Source organism: Thunnus albacares, chromosome 8, assembly GCF_914725855.1.
Source record: "Thunnus albacares chromosome 8, fThuAlb1.1, whole genome shotgun sequence".
NCBI lineage: Eukaryota > Metazoa > Chordata > Actinopteri > Scombriformes > Scombridae > Thunnus > Thunnus albacares.
This window is the reverse complement of record NC_058113.1, coordinates 14,084,372-14,099,349: the sequence shown is the minus strand read 5'-3', so window position 1 is coordinate 14,099,349 and position 14,978 is coordinate 14,084,372. Positions and strand designations below refer to the sequence as shown.

Sequence of the window (14,978 nt, the reverse complement as noted above, 5' to 3'; positions counted from 1 at the left end):
GAGAACAAATAAGCCAGAGATTGGTGAGCCCCAGATATCTGTTGTACTATATGTTTACATCACCTTCCTGAATATTTGGTGGAATGTATGTTTAATTCATGTGTCCTGGATACACTGACAGGTCTAAGGATAGAGGTGATGAAATATTAAACTTCTCACTCAATGTACTGCAACAGAAAGCATAACTGTCTATATTAACATACTTCATACCTCCCACAGTAGCTTATATAGTATAAACAGAAATATGCTGAACATTTAATAGTTGTCATTGTTCAATGAGTACTGAAAGTTTAATGTATTCAATATTTCACTATAGAAGAGGTCCCTGTCAAACCTGATGCTCAGGATTTTTTTTCTTGAATAATAAGCCACAGGAAACAGTATGTTACCACATGAATGACCTTTATCCTGACTGTTTATTCTATTCTTGTCCTGCCTCCTGATGAGTACACTAGACTATAGATGAGAGCAGATAGCGCACCTCTGTCCTCCAGTGGGTTGTTGGCAAGATTGATGTTGGTGAGTCCTGAGCTGGGGTTATGGGCCAGGGCAGCAGCTAGCTTCTGGGCAAAATCACTGTGGAGTGTGAGAGACTGTATGACATTATGTTTGTATGACCAATGCACATATGCAAACTATCAAACTGCTTTGGCTTTGGTAAAGGTAACCAAATGTGTTCAACACAAATAAAATCTTCTCAAACATCTGAATTCATAGAAACAGGATTAAAAACCACTTCCCTCACAGAGTTGAAAAAAAGTAGACATCCAGCCAACTTTAAAAGCCCTCCGCAAAGGTGCTGCATGTATCCAAGTCAACATGCATGGGGAACTTTTAGCTTTTCAACTTCACATCAGGTACAAATTCAGAAATTAAGTATTGTAACAACACAGGAATATGTGGGAAACAGGGTTCTCTGCGCATCTTCCAGCAAAATGCAGCTGAGTCAGGTGCTTCTCAGTTCAAGGAGAGCAGACTTCCAGAGAACAAAAGGGACTGATTAATTCACATCCTTTAATTGTGCAAACAGACTAACATTTCAACACTACTGTTTCTTCATCAGAGTCAGACTCTGACTCTGATTAACCATTAAAGGCTGTGAATTAATCAGTGTGCTCCAGTCTCTTTAGTTCACAGGAATATGTGTATATGTATGACATTTCCTTGGTTGCAGACACAAACAGTTTTCTCTTGCTTTGATAATCATTCAATTGATACTTTAATTCCAGTGTGTTCAAAAACTAAATCAGTACATTTTACACTTGTCATTTAATAATATGCATAATCTCACGTTTTGAGTCCTGCGTTGTCCAGAACCAACTCTTCCAGTCGACTGGACCTTGATACCACCCGAAGGATCTGCTCGCACACATCTGCAGACTAAAGATACACACATACAAACACAATTCCAATTTTTGTTGTGCATAATTTTACAGGTAATATTATGCAAAAAGAAAAAGGAAAAAATATTGTAACGCCTTCTGTAAACTTGCTATAGTTATTGTTCCTGCTCTATAACACTGTAGATTGTGAGAGATATGAAATGCAAGAAGGACGGAAACAGTTCAGTAGATCTTAGCTCACTGATCTATTAAGCACTTTTGTTCATCACTTTTTATCAAAAAAAACCCCCATAAAACTGATACTAATTAACTGAACCAGCTCCAAGGCTAAAAATGCTATTTTAACCAGAGCAGCAAAGCTTGGACTGAAACATTCAAGGTCAGAGAAATAACACAGAAATGTACTTTTGGGACAGATGATTCCCTGTGCAAAATGCAGTGAAACCGCTCCAGAAAGCTGTTCATTTATGCTAATTAAAACTCTACTGTAGAACCTAAAAAAGCAGCATACAAGTGAATTCTTTCTCCTTCACTTTAAGACCATCCATGCGTGACATGGAGAGACTGGGGACAGCAGACTTTTGGCACTTCAGAGGGAGAAAGTTGTCTCGCTTCTGTAGTCTGAGCACCACAGGAGACAGAGTCGGGGGAGCGAAAGCACTCATATTTAGACAGAATTAAAAATTCAACAGTTGGATGTTCATGCCCTACCTAGATGTTCACTGACCCAGTTCACCGTGTGCTACGTCATACTCAAACATGTCGACACATTCCGTTTCATTGCAGTTTTACTGCAAGTCTCTAATTATCTACACCAACTCATAACACAAACATTCTCTGTCGTAATAACCGAACTTTACTGGACCATTGAATCCTTGTTATTCTTGGTAATTGACATTCCTGCTATAAGGGACCGTTTCTCTCAGCCAGCAGCCTCAGTGTGGCCAAAACACTGGCGACATTGTCCCAGGCTGCTATCTACAGTGAGGGGGAGAGAGGGAGAGAAAGAGGGGAGAGAAGACAGACAGAAACAACGAGAGGGAGAGATATTGTAGAAGAAAGCGCCTGTTGTTCACATGTTTATTCTATGAAACTGTAATACAGAATAGGAATAAGAATGATGGGAGGGCAGCGAGGAATGACACATAATACAGAAAGAAAGGAGATATGAGGGTAGTGATGGATGAAATGGAGAAAAAGAGGGGAGAGAGGAGTCGGTCATAGCGCAGCAGAGAGGCAGAGAGCATACAAAGGAGGCTGTATTTTTCGCAAGAGTCACAATAAAACTGTTGGGGACGGCACAGTGACACTGTCAGCATGTGTATTGCACCATTTACCACTCATTAAAAAAGAGCGTTGTCATGCTGTGCTGTTCTGACCCTACATACTGCTGAAATATCACACATGAGGATTCCCGCTTTGGATAAATACTGTGCGATTATGAGGTAATCAGAAGTCCTCTTATCACTGCTGTCGTCTCTTCTTCCTCTCCTCCTTTCTCATTTTCGGCTCAGCATCTTGATTAGACTCCAAGACAAACAGCCTGATTGAATTGAGGATGAGCAGCATAATCTGTCGCTGTGATAGCCAGCTGTTTGTGTGTATGTGTGTTATATTATCCACTCTACTGCGCATTTCTTATCAGTTTGATGGAGGTAGTTAAAGGCTTTAAGCTTCTGCATTTATTGTTCCAAAGCTTCCTCACACTCACTTTTCTTTCTTCTGTATAATCCACACACTGTTCTGTTTTAAATAACCCTATAGAAACTGTCCCATCATACTGTATGGTTACAACAGCACAGATACAAGCCGACGGCCAGCGTTGCCCTCGAGTTGAACTTCTGCATGTCCACACTGTAAATTTCACAGGAACTAACTAGTTTATGTCTGGTTGTGGTAAGTGCAGATTGGTTTCCCAAGCTGTAATTTCTAGTTCCTCTTCTCTCTCTCTTGGGTTTCATTCTTTCAATCTCTCAATCTCTCTTTCCTGATAACTTCTGACTAATTTCCTTATTCATCTGGCATTTCTCCCTTTCAGTCTGTCCGCTGAACTCTGTACTGACCTTTTTGTTTCTGTCTCACTGCTCTGTTTGCCGTCTTTTTCCTCTCTTTCACTCTGTTCCTCTCTTCTTTCTAACTTGTTATTGTTTCCACTGGCAAATAATCAAAAACAATACAAAATCATGCTTCAGAGCCCATCAGTGCAGTCCTTGTTTCTCCAGGTTCTACCTTATCACTGTGCAAACACATGTACACCGACAAAAAAATGGGAAAAAACGACATTTGCCTTAAAAACAACCAAAGGAGTTTCAGTGGCTCTGTTCACACCTTGCATTAACGTGCATCTTGGGTGATCCAATCAGAAGTGATCAGCTCTAAGTATGTCAGTTCACATCTGCTATTAGAATGTGTGTCCACATGTGTCTCGAGTGACACTTGTGATCAGATCTCACTTCCCCACTCTATATGCAAATAAACCCGTATGTCATTTATATTTGCAAAGACCAAACGTGTTGTTGTTTTTAACCAGCGGGAGGCAGCAATGCACTTTCCATGCCTTGTCTGCTGGAAATTAAAAGAAGTAGTAGTTTGCAAAGATATTGGCGTGCAGGCAAAACAAAACTTTTCGTCCCAAATGGAAATCAGACAGCGTGTTTTATGTGTAGTTTGAGTACTGTCATTGTTTCGCACAAACAAGTAACTACAGGGGCTTTCTTCTCATTAGCTACTGTAGCTAACCAGAAGAAAGCCCCCTAGAAATCAAAAGACAAGTTTATTCAGATCGTAAACTCAATGCAACTAAAACATAGTGTACGCAGATATAAGCAGTATGTCATCAGATTTGCCTTTGCAATATTCCACATTTATCATATAGCGATAAGACAATAGAAAGAGGTTGGCCACCTAACAAATTATTATGAGATATAGCTACCGATAGCTACCAGGGAAAACAAAAGCGCTATCCTCTTCCTCTTTTGTTTGCACAAAGGTTGACACACTTCCTTTGTGCCGTAAATCGAGCCTTCATTTTCCCTGGAGATCATACCCATTGGCAGACAAAATTGCATAGTTAAAACGAGGCTTTTAGGGAACCAATCTAAACGCCGATGGTGTCATTATTCTATAGCCATTACACTGTGCAATAAACATTTACTTCATAATGATAAGTTAAGGCAAAAAAAAGTTGTCTATTTCCACCTTAATGCCAGGTGTAAACAGGGCCAGTCAGTAACCCAATAAGCTCACAAACCCACCTTGTGTCTTTGCAAGACACACACAACCCACTGTTCAAAACAGAAGAAATATCTATAGCTAACATCACACCCGCCAAAAAGTTAAACACTATAAAACATTTGAATAAACATGCACTGACTGACACCTTACTGAGACAAAAGCCTTGGGCTCCATTATAATACAAACTAATCTGGTATAGAAAAGACACACGTCAGACACAGCGTACCCGTGTGAGAATTTGTGCATAAACATGCACATGGCATGGTGGTGAGGGACAGGATTTTAAAATTTAATACAAAAGGAATTGTCTGTGACAGAGGGGTGAGATAATTGTTTGGACCAAGGAAGCTGCGTGTGGTAATTGGCGAGACTGAGCGAAGCCTTGAGACGGAGAGTTGGTAATGGACTGCTGCAGGGGGGCAACAGCCTAAGACATTGAGCCCCTTTGTCTCGTTAGGATTAAGAGTCTTATCACACGAGAACATTGGACTGATCCTCAGTCAACTGACAGGAGGGGAAGATGCAGGAAACAAAGGGAAAAAAATATTCTTTACAGGCAGATACACACAGTTTGGCAAAATTGGAGTGAGAGGTATACATGTAGAAGTTAATGCAGACAGGAAGACATAGAGGGGATAGATACTCCTACATACATACACTCCTACTACAATAGCATGCTTAAACAAAGAATTAATCAGCAACAATGCTAATAATTGATTTTGTTTTTGTTTTTTTCAAAAATTGACTGGTTCTAGCTTCTCAAATGTGAATAGTTGCTTGTTGGTTTTCTTAGTCTGGTATAATAAATTAAATTTATTTTGAAACTGTTGGTAAGAAAAAAACAGTAATTTGAATTTATCAGATTGGGCCTTGGGAAATTGTGGTGGGCCTTTTTCATTGTTTTCTGACATTTTTTGACCAAACTGTCAGTTGACTACTCAAGAAAATATTGAGCAGATTAACTGATAATGAAAATAATCAGTATTTGCAGCCTTGCATGTCAGCAGCATTTACACGACCAGCTAGAAATTCTGACCTTTCCTTACATGCAAGATTTTAACTGCCATGACAGAGTATTAAAATTCTGCCTTCACAATCTGCTGGTGTCTAGACTGCCTATCACTTGAGATGTGGTATTTGACAGATGGATGTGCAGAGACAAGCCTTCCAGTTTTATTGAGGGGGGGGGGAGTCCAACAAATATTGTAACACACAAAGCAGAAACCACTGCACCGGTACTGTAGTAGTGCAGTACGGAAGTGGGAAGCAGGACCTTTACAGAAGTGACAGGAATAGAAAACAAACAGACAGGCAGACAGACACATCTATCTATTTGTCTGAAGTAGTGACTCTCCAGACTACTTAAAATTCTGAGATGGGATTAAATCTGGATTATATTGCCATTTTGTGGCAGCCAATAATCCTGTCTATTCAGCGTAATGTTGAAATGCACAGTGATGTCTGACAACCTGTTAGTAGATAAAGGAACTATCAGAATGGGAAATTAAAAGAGGTAATAAAAACCTATTTAACCTATTTATCGCCTCTATAGTATTTAATCTACCATCATTGATATACGTGAAAACATCTCTCAGTATAACTCAACACAATTCAACAGCACCACAAACTACAGCCTTGTAAACGACCATAAAGTCTACTCAACACCTCTCTCAAACAGTTTAACCAAAAACTGAAAATTATAATCTTTACAAAGAACAGAAAGAAAGAAAGAAAAGAAAACATGACAAAATACCATCTAGTTCATGGTCAGATACCAAAATGATTACCAGAATTGTGTTTTTGAGACCCCCACTCTGAAAATACATCATCAGTGAGCAGAATCAGACAAAGACGGTGGAAGAAGGGGAACTGACCAGTTTGTAGTCCTTGGTGGAGAGCTTGGTGAACCACTGGTTAAACTCCAGGACTGCTATTATGGCCACCAAATCTCTGAGGAGGAGCACACAGAGAGGAGAAAAGGTCATAACTTCAATTAAACATGTGTCTTAATCAGTAGCGCCTTAGTCCAGGTGGTGACTTCAGCATGTTTTCACATTAAGAATAAATCATGTCACACCTACAGTACCTCTTCTTTCTTCTAGTTTTGTGCTTCTCTTATTCCACCAAATGTTTGGAACCACTTTTCTGTGGAAACACTGACCTGTTCTCCAGATGGCTGAAGTCCTGTAGGTTGAGTTCTCTGGTGTCTTGTGTCAAATAGATGGTGTCTACATCCTGGAAAGAGAACAATAAATTATCAAAGCAAGTGTTAACAAACATGTCTGTTATCATAAAAACATCTGCTAACTCTTGATGAGGCATATAGAAACAAGCGATTGCACAGAGCAAAGGAAACATATACAGTTAGAGAATAGATGATTACATTTTAGACAAGAGGCAACAAAGAGCAACAGAGAAAAGTTCTTGTGACACATACACATGTGAGGAAAATGGTATTATATTCATATACTGTTGTGGCTGTTCGAATCATCAAAGGTTTTATGCAGTTTATGAATGTATATAATACTGACCCACTGAACCTCTTCTCTGTAAGGCAGCCCTAACCAGTCACAAACACATCTGTACATCTGAGAAAACCCACCTACACAAAGAGAGAGAAAGAAACTTAGTGCATGAAAAAGAGATCGACATTCTCCAACAAAATGTGACTTTGTGCCAAACAGCACTTTGTTGTGTTTGTAATCTTGGAAGCAGAAACTACAAAGATTTTATCAAAACCTTGTGAATATTAAACTTCCTGTTCCACTTTATCTTTGTTGTTTTTCTCAGCAAATCATTACAGACTTTGAATGTGAACTTTTCATGTTTGCATAAAGTTAAAACTTTCAAAACCTCATTTTTTAATCATTTTTAGGCTGCCCAGGCTTACCAAAGAACTGTGAGATATAGATGGTACAAAAATGAATGTAAATTGACACTGCAATCATTTTAAACACAATTTCTTTGACTTACCATGTAAAACTACTACACCCTTGATTCAAACTTATTGCATATCTGACTCTACCCACCCACACATCATACATCATTTCAGCGATGGGATGTAGAAGCACACAGTAATTAGAGTAGAGTTACAGGTTCCTACCGCAGGGTCCAGGTTCAGCAGGTTTGTTGTTCTCCCACAGCGTCTGCAGGGAGGTCAGCCTGTCAGGAGGCTCCATGCAGAGTCTCTTCATCACTTTACTGAAAAGAGCACAGCCAGAACATAATATTTATGAAGGCTTCTTATACCATTAAAATATTTTGAAACAAGCAAAATCGCTACTTTCTCACCAGCTTGCTTGTCAATGCTACCAGGAAGCTGCTGAGTACTGCTGAGTACTCTAATAAACTAAAATGAAATGAAACTAAATCACACAATCGACTGCAGCTCAAAAATACAAACATCAGCCTCTCAGTCAAGTCAAAGACTTTGTCCTGTTCACGAGTCAAGGTCACAAAGTTGTGGTTTTTACCTCAGTGATCATTTCTGCATTTATATTTGTGCTTCCTGTTCTCAATTTAATATATTAATGGGATTAACATCCGCATTACAGTACGCAGTACAGTATGGAAGTAAGTTTTTCAGGTTTCGATATGTAGCATAGCAAAATTATGACAAAGACTCCATGCAAGAGAGTGACTTAAAACAAATGTAATTTATTAAAGTTAAAGTTTACACAAATAGCCAAAGCACTGAAAGAGAAGAAGACTGATGACCTTCAATGTCATCTTGACAAGGACAGTCCTCTAGACGGTGGAATGGCCTTTCCAATATACTCTAGTTAGATACTAACATGAGATCAAGTCAAAGTGTTTGTGTGTGTCTATCATGCAAAGTTATCTTCTGTGAATTGGGAAGCATTTTTAGTGCTTCCCTGTGTAACATGGTAAACCAAAGAGTGTGTACACACACACACACAAACTGTACAAACACAAACAGCAATACTGTGAGCTGAATGTGCCTGAATTGTTACAGAACAGTTGCAACAAACAATTGTTTTCATTTTTGATTGATCTGCAGATTATTTTTTCAATTATTCAATTAATTGTTTTGTCTATAAAATGACAGAAAATTATTATAATTTCCCCAGAATCAAAGGTGACATCTTCAAATGTCTTCTTTAGTGCAACCAACAGCCCCAAACCCAAAGATAATCAGTGTAGTATCATGTATGACAAAGAAACACCTGAAATCATCACGTTTTACCAGCTAAAACTAGTACATTTTGGGCATTTTAGCTTAAAATAATACTGAAACAATTATTCGATTATCAAATTAGTTGCTGTCTAATTTTCTATTGATTGACACAATTAATCAACTGCTCATTGCAGCTCTAGAATGGGTACATATATATATATATATACATACATGGCTACTAGACACATACACAGGCACAAAGGTAGGACTCACCTGGGTGGTAAACCAGGACATATCCTTAGCAGACAGTTTCCTATGTGAGCGACCACCTCATTGACCTCTTCTGTGGAGAGCAGCTTCAGAGAGAAGGAGCCACGCTCGTACTCTATGAACAGCTAAAAGGACAGACATACGTGTAATTAGGGATCCATACCACCATAAATGGTTCCACTTACTGTATACCTGCTTCAACCACAATTGTACTCATTTAGCTAGAAAACAGAGTTGGTCATAAGTGTTTTCTTTGCTCTTTACCATCCACTGAGTCAGTCTAGTTTAAAGTCTATAACAAGAGTTTATTGACAGTGAAAGAATAGAATGAATCTATCATGTGTCAGTACGTTATATACATGCAGTTACATCTCTCCCCTGTTTCATATTTACTTTTCTACCTATCTACTGCCATGTATCTATCAACTGAATCTACCCAGCAATAATATGAGTATCACATCCTTCCATCCACCAATATCTTTTGCATTAAGTAAAAGTAAAGATTTAATGACATTTACCAAGACTGGCTAACCATTTCAGTGTTCACAGCAATTATGCAAACGCATGTGCATGTAACTGGATACGTGCCACCTCTGTAGGCCAAAATTAACATAATCCTTGCTAGCACTTATTAAACACAGGAGACCATCAGACAAGATATTAAGAGGACTGACATCTCTCGAGATGAGTGGGAGAGAGGTTGAGCTGCAGGAACAGTGTGGTTAGTGACAGATTATCATATTTTGTAGGTAGATCATGCTAACTGACAGCAAGCCAGCTGTGGTCAAAAAGTCAAAAGGAAGTTCTCTCCACACGGAGAACATCTATCCCAGAGCTATCATTTCTGGGCCTGAGAAATGTTATTTTTACGTGCTTCACATATAAATGAGTTTTTAAGGATCATGCTAGCATTCTAGATATTTTACATTCCATTTTCTCATATTTGTCCATCTCCTACCAGCTACAGCATCTGTTGTGATTACAGACTTAAACTGGAGGACTTGTGTTCGAGTAGGGCTGTGCAATAGGACCAAAATCTCATATCTCGATAACGATACACATCACAATATAGCACATTTTCTGTAAATTCAATTAATAAATAGTTCCTGGTCCTGGTTTCTGATTATTGCACTTACAGTAACGTAGCAAGTCTGGTTGTCGTCAACTCGAGTACTTCACCTGGTTCACTGTCTCTCCTCTGCTGCGCTGTGTGTGAGGATCATTTACGGACGGCTGAGCCCCGCCAACAGCAGAGAGCAGTGGAGAGCAGTGCGACCGTAAATGACAGAAAAACACAGTGGAGATTCTCACACTGAGCTGAAATTAAACAAGTGCACTGTAGGTAAATAACATAAATAAAAATAGTCTCTACTGCGTTTTGCTGTCATTTATGATCGCGCTCCTCTGCTCTCTATCAAGTTGATGACAACTAAACTCATTACATTACTGTAAGTGCAATAAAAGCTTTGCAAGTAAAAAGTCAAGAAGAGTAATTTATTAATGTAATCTGAGCAAAAGATGGACAGACTCCAAATGATGAAAAATATCGCCGTAAAGAGTGTGATTTGTGACACAACAGCATAAATGATAGAGCATACGTTATACAGCCCTAGGTTCAAGCACCCATATCAGCAAACATCCATCCTGCTAAAGTGTCCCTGAGCAAGACAATAAATGCATGTTGACCTTTAACCTTACTAGAGAGGAAAGACGTTTCCTAGCAATAGTTTTGGTTGTGGTTCTGTACACATTTACTAGTATTTATATAGTATATCAGGCGAATATAGGATGCTACACTTGATAATCTTGGTGAGAATTCCTCCCAAATTTGATTGTTAAAATAAAACACATAGGTACTCAAGTGCATATTGCCCTGTACAAAAAGTAGTATTGTAATGCTCTAGTGTTTTGCTTCTCTCCTGGGTCCAGTTTTAACGAACTCGAGCCTTCTTTTCTTAGTTTATGTGGCTCTTCTGTCATTGTTAATACGTTTATTGTCAGAATTCAACAGTGGAAACTTCACAGTAAAATTTGTGAAATTAAAATATAGAGAGGAAAAAGACAGAATGTGAATGAAATGCCAAATTTCAATAAAAATATAACAAAGATATGTGGTGACCTGGTAAACCTGGTAAAGTTCAATTCAATATTTCTGAACATGTTAGACACTGTTAATTTTGGTGCAAGGTTCTGTACCTGTGTAGGCTTGTTACAAGCAATCCCCTGGATCTCCAGATAATTAAAGGAGTGTTCCACCTAAAAAGAAAAGAGCACAGAAAAATATCATTAAAAAACATACACTTTACACAAGGATTATCCAAACAGCTGTGTATAACTGAACACAAACTATGTAAACACACTTTTTCTCACCTGCTACAGTATGAACCATATCTTTTCATAAGTCTGCTCCAAACATTACTTACAAAATATGAAAGGTAAAGAGTGTAGAGTTGAATCAGTGGATGACAGGTATACTGACACAATCTACTATACTAACTATAGCAACAACAGTATGTGTTCTATATCTATGAGAGAAATTGTTTCTAATAACAAGAATCTAGTACAGTGACTGTCTGTCTGGGGAATGCTGTGTAAAAATATGTCTGTTCCATAATTAATAGGTTGGGAAGCAGTCGTTTCTTGTTTCTTTCTCAGCTCCTGTGCAAACTTCTTCATCACTGACTCACACATTTCGATGGTTTTTCAGGTCAACATGAGACATGTTTGTAGGTTAAAAGGAAAACTAAGACTGGGATGAGATACAGTCACTTATTTGTTAAACTTAATCAGCTCTACTATCCCGCTACTCAATCCCAACCAACATAATTAATTTCATATGCAGCAGTTCTAGGATTTACTGCTCATTTGTAGGAAAGGATTTGTTCTGATTTGCATGTGGGTACGAATATTTTTTCTTCCTCAGTGGTGTATATTTTGCTTCCTGAATTGTTTTAATAAAGCAGGAGTTGAATGCTGCACTGACAGAAAATGGAAAGTAAGTCGGAAAAAGGTCTCATCCTCACTTCTCTACTCAAAAGCTAAAGACAAGTAGAACAGTCTTAAATCCACATTTTCTATTTCTGTTTCAGGAGAACATTTCATGACAATGACTACAAAGAAAAGCAGCAGTCTGCCTTTCCATACCTAAAAAGGACAGAGAAAGAGATCCTTTTATGTGAGAAGGAGAACTTGTGCATACAAAAGCCTACTACTGTTTACTACTGTATGTACACCGTTTTCCTGCTCTCTCTCTCTCTTTCTCTGTCTATCTCTCTCTCTCTCTCACACACACACACACATACACACACACACAGTACAGTGCCTGAGGGCAGGCCAGGGAGCGAGGCCAGACTATTCCAGGTGGGCGCTGTGTTCCTGAGGCTTGGCTCAGAGATGAGAGGAGACAGAGGATAAGCAGACTGTCTGTCTACTGTCTGACTACAGTATGCAGTGTGTGTGTGTGTGTGTGTGTGTGTGTGTGTGTTTTAGCACTGCCTGTGGTTTATTCACTCATGTTTGGTCTATGATCTAGAAATAACTCCACAATAACAGTTTCTCTATTGATTGTGGCACTATGTAAACGCACACACATGCACGCATGCACGCATGCATACACACACACACACACACACACACACACAATTTATATTCAATAATTTAACTGAACAGACTTATTATTCAAAAAGGAAAAAATTCTAATAGGCAATGACACTAAATAAAAAATCAACGCTCAGTTCATCACATCTTCCTTTGTTAAACAAAGAGACAGACAACTTATTAACAAGGACAACGTGACAGCAGCAGAAATATGCAAGATTATTCTTGTTTTTAAGCAATAGTATAACTTCTGAAATAAGAATTAACATATTCTCCTCTTAGAAATTAAAAGTTAACTTCATAAATAATAAAACACACACTTACTCTATTCAATACACTCAGGGGTTTGTGCTTCCACTTCCTTCCTTGGTCTGGTATGATCTATAGCTAATGGTGGCTAATGTTAGCTAACGCTAGCAAACAGCATTCAGCATTTACCCTTATCCCATAATTTGCTACTTCATCCACTGTTCAACAAATGTTACTTGCTTTAATAACAGACCAACAGCACTTTGCAACTTTACAATAACACCTCAAACTCATCAAAAGGTATCATCTTGAATGAAAGATCACTACCAGCTATCATCAAACACAACCACAGACAGAGCAGGTGAGAATGTATTTAATAATTACTTATAATAAATTAATAAAGCAACACAAGTGTGTATCTGTTAGCTCACAGTGTATTTGAGTATGGTAGTGCAGAATACAGTACAGTATGCAGTAAACATTGACCTCTTTCAAGTTCTGGACAATCAGAACATTTCATACAAGTAAATGGCATAGGTAGAATATTAATGCGAACGTCAGCCAATGATAAGAGAGCATCCTGATACATATGAGCTCTAGCCAATGGCAAGACATCATGCTGGCAGGGGCAGGGAGTGACCAAATGCCTGAATAATTGCCTCGTTCACTCATTCGTTCATTGTCCATCTGCCACTTTAGCTGCTATCCTCCTCTTTTCTTTTTAAACATTGGGATTCTGTTACAGTGAACTATGTAAACTGCAGATTTTCAGATTAGTAGGATTAACAAACATTTCTCTGCTTGTGATTACTATTACTTCAGGCTTATTTGCATTAGATTAGATGAGATGTTTTGCATTAATTAATGAGCTATGCTCATTGTGATGTTTTGTTACATAAACTCTCATTTCTGACTTTGAGCTGAGAGAAGAAAATTAAAGGTGTAGTGTATATGCATGTCACGCATAAAGCAGCAAGAGGCTACAAGAGCTGCACAGACAAAAGGAAAAGAGAGAGAGATGAATAAATGTGTGTGTGAGAGAGAGAATGTGTGCGTGTATTTGGGAGGAGACACTGACAGACTGTAAAGCCCTGCAGCTTCTGAAGAGGAACCCAACCATCAATTGTAAAGAGACACACAGAGAAAAACCCACTATATAAGTATATGAGAGAGCTAGAGGGGGTATCAACTACTACCAAGAGAAGAGAAATGTGTTTAACTGAGGGTTTACTGCTACTGCCTTACAATACTTAAATATCAAGGTCTCGGCTTCCCTCAGGAGAGTAATACTGATGAAATCTCCACCTGCAGATTGTTCTCTTGTGTGTTTCAGATGCATCTCTGACATAAACACTCAAAACTGTCTTAGCTTTGATTAAACAAAACAAAACCACTGAATCTACAGAGGATGTACTTTATATACAGTCTATTCAAGAGCTCATGTGTTGAAGCAATTAACAGAGGCTAATCTTCATTTGCCATCTCCACTGTAATATAGATTTCACATAATAAAAAAATCAATATGCAAGGAGATATACTGTAACAGTCAGCTCATGTTAATCAATGCTGGCAGGCTTCATCTTTTAACAATGACAGTATGCAGCAAGAACACACCCAGCACTTGCACGACTGGTGGCATAGTGGACATCTGAATAAAAAAAAGATCTTTCATTCAAATAGAGTTTTAATAAATTGGTCAATAAGTAATTAATTTGATTCTTTTATTTCCTTCTGCATGACTTTCAAATTAGTGAGATAAACTATGGCCAATTCACATTGACAGAAAATGAATTAAGAACACTTTCGATAACTGATTACTACTTAATTAAGCAAAACTTTTAAATGATCCCTGGTTTCAGATTCTCAAAGGCAAGAATTTTCGGAACGACTAATCGAATAATAAAAAAAATAATCCATAGCTTAATCAATAATGAAAATAGTCTTTAGTTCCAGACAGTTCCTGGAGAGGATGCGACACATCAGTTACTTTTAAGATAAAAAGCACCAGATTCAATTGGATTAGAATCAGACATTGTAGGTTATCCCTGCTGACCTTTGGCACAGTGGTGAGTGGGGGAAGGAAAAATGGAGCGATAAAGGAAAAGAGACAGAGGGAGAAGAGAGAGAGGGCTGAGGAGCCAAGGGAA

General features: G+C 38.4%; 1 protein-coding gene across 3 annotated transcripts in view; it reads right to left on the bottom strand.

The window, feature by feature from the left end:
* The window catches only part of LOC122987145 (F-actin-uncapping protein LRRC16A-like), a 76,111-nt gene that overhangs the window by 29,704 nt on the left and 31,429 nt on the right, over window positions 1–14,978 (bottom strand). For all 3 annotated transcript variants that reach the window (XM_044358840.1, XM_044358839.1, XM_044358841.1), the window contains exons 4-11: window positions 11,182–11,241; window positions 8,989–9,110; window positions 7,681–7,778; window positions 7,109–7,179; window positions 6,739–6,812; window positions 6,452–6,527; window positions 1,292–1,380; window positions 482–576 (exon numbers count right to left, since the gene is read on the bottom strand). In XM_044358840.1, the coding sequence (XP_044214775.1) occupies window positions 482–576; window positions 1,292–1,380; window positions 6,452–6,527; window positions 6,739–6,812; window positions 7,109–7,179; window positions 7,681–7,778; window positions 8,989–9,110; window positions 11,182–11,241 (685 nt within the window). The remainder of the gene's footprint in view (window positions 1–481; window positions 577–1,291; window positions 1,381–6,451; window positions 6,528–6,738; window positions 6,813–7,108; window positions 7,180–7,680; window positions 7,779–8,988; window positions 9,111–11,181; window positions 11,242–14,978) is intronic.